At 32.0% G+C, this 7,427-nt stretch overlaps 1 protein-coding gene across 1 annotated transcript; it reads right to left on the bottom strand.

The window, feature by feature from the left end:
- Positions 1 to 5,900: 5,900 nt before the first annotated feature.
- On the bottom strand, positions 5,901 to 7,143 carry LOC135123225 (cGMP-dependent protein kinase 1-like). The gene is made up of 4 exons (XM_064047719.1): positions 7,130 to 7,143; positions 6,655 to 7,062; positions 6,213 to 6,602; positions 5,901 to 6,075 (listed from the first exon to the last, which is right to left on the bottom strand). Exons 1-4 carry the CDS (start codon positions 7,141 to 7,143, stop codon positions 5,901 to 5,903), a joined length of 987 nt encoding a protein of 328 aa, XP_063903789.1.
- Between the last annotated feature and the right edge of the window lie 284 nt (positions 7,144 to 7,427).

Raw genomic sequence — 7,427 nt, 5'->3', positions numbered from 1 at the left:
TCTAATTTTTTACGGACAGCGTCACTGGAAAATAGAACATCATCGATAACAGCTGCATTAGGTACTCCAAGGATGCTAGGCATTTTGTCATTGGGCGGTTCTTGTACGAACATTTTTAAAAAAGATTTGGCAAATAAGTCGGCTACCTCAATATCACTATTAACCACTGTACCCGTGTCATCTTTTATCCGTAAATTAGTTCCAACTGGGCCGGATAATTGAGTTCGAATGTGTTTGTACAACCGCTTAGTGTCTTTACTATCAGCTATAGATTTCTCGTAGGTTATTCTGGCTTCTATAATTATAGTTGACAACCGATTTGAGAAAGACCTATGTCTCTTATAATCAGCCTCAAGACCTGTTCTTTTGAATGCACGCCATAGAGCTCGTTTTTTTTTAATTAATTTTAGGATAGAGTTGTTGATCCAGGGCTTTTTAGAAGAACGTTTAACGAAAGAGGTGGTTGTGTGTTGTTCTATCTGAACATTAATAACATTTTTAAACGAGTTCCAGTTGTTAGAGACTGAAGGGTCACTCAATAAATTATTCCAGTCGACCTTATTTAAACACCTGCATATAGCTTTATAATCTGTAATTGACCTCTTAAATGTGTCAATCCTCTTTTTAGAGGGTATAGAGCATATCTGCAAATCCACCTTTAGGGCCAGTTTATACAATATTTTAACTGAGATTAAGTTGATCGGGCATTTAACAAGACTATTAGCGACGTCTGATTGGCGTAGAGTCGGTCACATGGTAGTCATGGTACTTTAACGCGGTGTTAAAAATTAAATCGCAACTAAATATTTAATTGAGGTTCTGTAAACCGGGTTTAATTGTTGTATATACTATTTTAATTTTAATAAAAAAAGCCGACCAGTCGCCGACTGTCAGCAGACGGTGAAAAACGGCCGAATGGTCGGCTTATCCGACCGGTCGGCCACTAGTCGGTACATCACTAATGTTTTATTTAAATTTTTCAAAAAGCTTTCATAACAATGTATTCACTATTTACATACAATAATTAAATCCGAGTATTGTTATTTTTAGAATTTTTATTTTGACAATTTATTTTACCATATAGAAAAAATAAAATAAATAATTCATGCGTTAAGGGGAGTCACTAGACGAGGTATAACATTTTTTTGGTTTTTTGTATGAAAAAATGATATTAATATAGATGTATCATACATCAAACTGCAGCTTTTTCATATTCTAGAGCGCAGAGACCAGTTCAATCAATTAAAAAAATATGGCTGAGAAATATCGTAAAAAGGCACCATTGTATGTTTTCTTTTCAAGTTTTTTCAGTCATAACCATCATAGAATCGCTTGAAAATTAGCACATGGATAAAACATAACTTTTTACAGGTCGCAGAGTCATTAAATGTTTGTTAGTGGTACAATTTGTTTAAATAATAATGTGTTTATTAAAATCAAAATATACCACAAATTAATGCAAAATACATAGAATAATTTTAACAGGAATATCAGAGGAATATTAATGATCTATTGGTTAGCAGAGTTTTTAACAAAAACTAACAATTATTGAAAAAAATGGGTATCAATTCGACAGAATTTGAGCAGTTAGTTCAGTACTTTGCCGATAGGAGCGCCACTAAAATTTATGGAAACGACTTTCCAGGTAAAACCCTTATCGCCTGCTCTACCATGGGCTAATTGCTAGAGTTCTCGGCTGATTTTTCTAATTTATGGCAAGGAACTCAGTTTTATAACAAGCCGCCAGGACCGGCCGTAGTAATCTATTGTTAAGGAAATTAACTTTTACACAATGAGGTACTATCATAAAACCGAATTAAAACTGGGGAACTATAATATTTTTACTCCACTCAGGATTCTGAATTCAATACACATGATTACTAAAAATTCATTGTAATATATTGTTAATATATATTTTGCTTTGTTAATTAATAAAACTAATAAACATATTTATAATAATAATAAAAAATATATAAAATACAGCTTTTGTTTAACACGTATAAGTAGCTAAGTGTTTCTACTACTTATCCCAGAAAGGAGGTGTTTTAAAAAAGCCCTACGCCCAGTAACTTCTCCCTTCATTGTTCACTCGAAAAAAGTGCTCGTATATGTTTTCATTTGCCGAGAGATAATTTTCAAAATATATTTGTAAAAAAAATATGCAAGTCTTGGTGATAAAAATCTACTCCTAATAAATTATTAAAGTACATAAAAAATAGAAACAAATTTTATTTATTTTAAAAAAATCTCTCGCAAAGACAGGTTCCTCTTTCTTCTTGAATCAATTATTTCGGGCAATAATGCGCCAAAGTAAAATCTGCCAAGTTTATCTGCCATCTTTTTACATATTTCTTCGTCTTTATAAATTTTTTCTAATTTATTCCTTTGGGTGCCCACACAACAAAATAAAACTTGTGAAATACCCGTAACAAGCATTTGTCCCTGGACTTGAAAGTACTAATCATGATTTTTTTTTAGTTTCAATTCTCTGTCAATGTACAAAATTTGATTATTTTTTTTCTAACCGCTTCTTCGGGAGATAAATCTTGCGATTTTGAAGGGCATTTATTTCGACTAATGCCCTCCTATCCTCTAGAACCCTGTCTGGACTATCAGCCAAGTAAGGAAATTGTTTTGAAATAAACAAGCCACACCGTTCAGTTTTTATATTTTTATTTATTTCAAAACATTTGACAGCTTTTTCCTCACTTTGCTGTCCATAGAATGTACGACTATTACTACTATGTACTGTACAACAGAGACTCCACAGTTTTAGCTATTGCTGTAGTCGGTCTAAGTTTGTAAATACGTCCAAAATTTGAAGCCGTGACCCTAATTTCTTTTGCCCAAATGTGCCTGTTGCCTAGTGTCTATTTCAATTTGGTCTAAATTCAAAGATAATTTTCTCAAAAAAACCTCTTTGGCTGTCACAAATGTTTCTACATCCATGACAGGATTTTCTAAAAAATATTTAAACCATAATCGCAGTCGGAACCAGCATACGTAAATTTCTTTACGACATATTTTTTTACGAATACTTTGTCTAAGACGAGCTTGTTTTATAGACGAACAATATTTTTTTGTTATTAAACCAAGACCGTTTTAATCACAATATATTTACTTATCCCCTCTAAAAAATTGATGACGTCACCCCAAAAATTTTGATGAATAAATCCTATCTAAATTGTATAAAATATGATGAGTCTCTTCTTGTGATTTATCATTCCATTCATGTTTTTTGGATTTGCACATACAGGATGACCCCAAAAATTAATGAATGCGTAAATTTATTTCATTGATTTAATCAGGAACTACAGAAGCCAATGCTTTGAAATCTTGCAAATGTTTTAAGGTTATAAAGAGCATAATAAATTTTTAGTCAAAATGTATTTGCTTATCCCCTCCAAAAATTGATGACGTCAGCTCAAAAGTTTGCCGTATAATCCTATTTAAAATTTACAAAATATGATGAGTCTCTTCTTGTAATTTATCATTCCATTCATATTTTTTGGATTCGGGTATACAGGGTGACTCAAAAAATTTAATGAATGCGCAAATTTATTTTATTAATTTAATCAGAAACTACAAAACCGAATGCATTGAAATCTAATGTGAAAAAAAAAACATAATAGGCATGCAGTTGTCACGTTTCCGATAGCGAGGGAAGTACTGTCTAAACTCTTTAGACCAATTTTTTTGATTTTCCCATTTTCCATGTCTCAATTTTTCAATGTTTCAGTTTGTGAATTTTTCACTGTTTCGATTCTTTAATTTTCCTTTCGTTTTTAGGTTATTCAATCTTTCAGCTTTGGAATTTTGCAATATTTCGTTTCTTCAATTTTTCAAATTTTTGATATTGTATTTTCTCGGTTTTTAAATTTTTCGATAGTTTAATTTTACAGTTTTTAAAGTTTTAGGTTTTTAGATTTCTCACTATCTCCACTTTTGGATTTTTCAGTTCCATGATTTTTAATTTGTCGAATTTTTAAATTTTAGATTTTTTGTTCTCGGTCATTCAATTTTCTGAGTTTTCAGGCTTAGATTTTGTTTGTTGTTCAATTCTTGGATTTTTAAAATTTTTGTTTTTTTAATTTTCCTATTTATCAACTTACTGGGATTTCAATGTTTTGATTTTTTGATTGTTCAATTTCTCGATTTTTTTAATTTTTAGTTTTTGATACGATTTTTTTTTCAAAAATTTTCAGTTTTTCATTATATGTATTAACTTTACGATATTTCAGTTTTACGATTTTAAAATTTTTTTATTTTTTAGTTTTCAATTTTTGACGTTTCTAAATTTTTCGATTAACTGATTTTTTTATTTTCCCATTTCTCTATTTCTTGATTTTTCAATTCTTTCTTCAATTGTGATTTTTCAATTTTTCGATTTCTGGATTTTTTCACTTTTCCGATTCTTCAATTTTCTTTCCATTTTTCAGTTTTTCAAGATTTCAGTTTTGAATTTTTTCACTTTCTCGATTTTTCAAATTTCCTTCTATTTTTCAGTTTTTCAGTATTTCAGTTCTGAGATTTTGCAATGTTTCGGTTCTTCAATTTTTCAATTTTTGATGTTTCGATTTCTCGGTTTTTCAATTTTTCGGTAGGTATTTTAATGTTTCAATTTTTAAGTTCTAGATTTTCCGTTAATTTTTTTGTTTTCCTTGATGTTTTGATTTCTCGATTATTCAATTTTTTAAGTTCTCGGTTTAGATTTTTTGGTTTTCCAATTCTTCGATTTTTAAATTGTTTAATTTTTGATTGTTCAATTTCTCGATTTATAGATTTTTCAATTTTTCGGTTTACCGATTTTTTTTCATTTAAAATGTTTCAATTTTTTAATTATTAACTTTTCGATTTTTCAATTTTGGTGTAATTTGAAAACGGTATTAATAGTACATTTAGGCGAATAAACTAATAGACGGGTTTGATAAGCCTTGTTTGCTCTACAGAGTCTAAATTGTGTTTGAATAATATAATAATTATCTCGAATATTAAAATTAATATGTCAAAAGAATACGAGTAATGATATTTCTGTGCTGAAGGTATGTTGTGGGCCGCCTGTCATAAATTATCATTATTCTGCATTATCGGCTTAGGATGTTTTTATGACCCACGTCCGGTAGTCGTCTATCCCAGCGCGTCAGGTAGATTAAAAGGTGAATTGCTGGTTGCTTTTAAGGCAACAAATGGGGCCCAATTCAAACTTGTCTCTCGTCTAGCGTTCCCAGTGTATATAGCTAATTGTATGGCATGTATCCTCTTATAGAACATAATAAGTGTCAAAAGCAATGCAGAAAAGTTCAACGCAAAATTAAAAAAGCCCATGACAATCTTTGCAATGCAAAAAATAAAAAAATAATGTGTTCATTAATTATTAAGATCAAAGAATGCTGTGCGATTTTGAACGTACGCCTTCTAGATTTCGGTTGCTTTTCAGATTATGGAATTAAACCAACAGGCGCCTAATGTTGGTTGCATCAATTTACAAAAGCACAGATTACGGATATCCGTAATCTGTGACAAAAGAAAACTTTCTTGAATCCAGTTGTTGTATTAATCGTAATTAATCATTCGTCCCCAAAAAAATTAGTTGGTAGATGTATTCCACCCAAATTATGATGAAATCTTCTTTATTATCTATTCAAAAATAATATATGTGTACATGCAACTAAATAATGAGTACAAACTTGTTAATAAGATATTTATTAGGACAACGAAATGGCTACAGACAATTCACCAAGAAAAATACAATTTAAAGTTTAGTTTTATATTATTTATTTTTAAACATTATAAGTTAAAAAGAAAAAAGCCTTCTTATCACAGACGTCAAATTAATTCATTGGTATTGCACTATCACGGTTAATAGAAGTTCGATAGTTCAGAAATTTTTTTATGTGGGGCTAGAAATCAGCATCCCAGTCCATGTCGCCACTCATGCCTTCGGAAGGAGTTTCGTCTTCATCGGAAGGGCAATCGATAAAATTGCTGCTGTCGGTTGCGTTCTTGATCTTGGGCACAACCGGTGGAGCGTGTGTTCTTGCGACCAGTGCATCCCAGTCAAAATCGTTAAAATATCTACAAAAAAAGAGAAAATTGATTAGTTTTTACGATTGATCAACTATTTTAATGAATGATTATGCATATAGCCTTGATAAAAGTATCACAAAGTAATAAAAATTGGAAACCATTTCAAAAATCTATTTATAACTTACTTGTCTTGTCTTATGGCACTGATTCCCGCCAGACGTTTGCAGGGATTTTCTTGGCAAAAGCTTTTTATTATGCTTATGGCGCTTGTGGTAACGTATTCTGGAAAGTCCACGGTGTCAATGCCTGCTAATATATTTTTAAAAATCGCGTAGCTGTTTTCTCCGCCAAACGGGAGGTCACCAGTCAGGAATTCGAACATTAGTATTCCTAGAGTCCAGCTATCCACCCTTATGTCGTGGCTTTCATTTCGGATGATCTCGGGCGCCATGTAGTGTACCGTGCCGCACAAAGTCGTAGTTCTCCCGTCAATATCTAGCTTCTTGGCAAATCCGAAATCTATCAGCTTCACGTACCCTTGGGCATCCAAAATAAGATTCTCGGGCTTCAAATCTCTACAAAGTAGATTAAATTAAAAAAATAATGTCAATAACTTGTCACTCTTACCTAAACACTATATTTCTGGAATGTAGATATTCCAGAGCCTCTATTGCACAGGCGGTGTAAAATTGGGTCGTAGTATTGCTAAATGAGCCCTCTTTTTGCAAGATCGTGAACAATTCGCCCCCTAAGCAACACTCCATCAACATATACACATTGTGGTCATCCCTGAACGACTGATAAAATTTAACGATGAAGTCAGAATTCAGTTGACTTAAAATTCTGAGTTCCTCTTTAACATTTTTTTCGTTCTTATTTGCAACGATGTGGGATTTCTTCAGTTTCTTGAGGGCGAAGGAATGGCTACAGTCGTCTCCAATTTGCACTAAATTGACTCGGCCGAATCCTCCAGTACCCAAAGTAGTGATGACCTTTAGATCGTCCAACTTTAAAGATTTTTTTTTATCGTTGTCCCTAAAAAAGATGAACAGATTTAGTTTAGCTCTAACAACAGCTACAAAAACAAATAAAAACTACTTACCCTATCCATGTCATTTTGTGTCGTTTTTTAAATGGCAAAGTTCGTTTAGGCCTAATTTGCCTTACTTGGACGCCCATTTTTATTTCACACAGTGATTTTAGCTCTAGTCACTACGTCGGTCACCAGTTAAATATGCCGATTGCACACCCTGGTGGTTTATATAACAATTTTCCCCCTTTTCAAATTTATGTCAAAAATGATAATCCTAACTAATTACCGCCAGGTGTGGGGTTGAAATCCTTTTCCAAGAAAGTTTTACAATATTATCAAAGGCTAAAATTAATTGTCCATTGTGTGT

Source organism: Zophobas morio, unplaced genomic scaffold, assembly GCF_036711695.1.
Source record: "Zophobas morio isolate AGI-343-1 ecotype UQ-CSIRO unplaced genomic scaffold, CSIRO_AGI_Zmor_V1 ptg000006l, whole genome shotgun sequence".
NCBI lineage: Eukaryota > Metazoa > Arthropoda > Insecta > Coleoptera > Tenebrionidae > Zophobas > Zophobas morio.
Note: the sequence above shows the minus strand (reverse complement) of the source record. Positions and strands in the feature narration are given on the sequence as shown.

What these genes read in the sequence shown, in the direction of transcription:
- LOC135123225 (XM_064047719.1), bottom strand. An exon ending in TCCAGAAATATAGTGTTTAG is followed by an intron (nt 6,603 to 6,654) that starts GTAAGAGTGACA and finishes TCTACTTTGTAG; the next exon opens with AGATTTGAAGCCCGAGAATC. An exon ending in AGTGCCATAAGACAAGACAA is followed by an intron (nt 6,076 to 6,212) that starts GTAAGTTATAAA and finishes CTTTTTTTGTAG; the next exon opens with ATATTTTAACGATTTTGACT.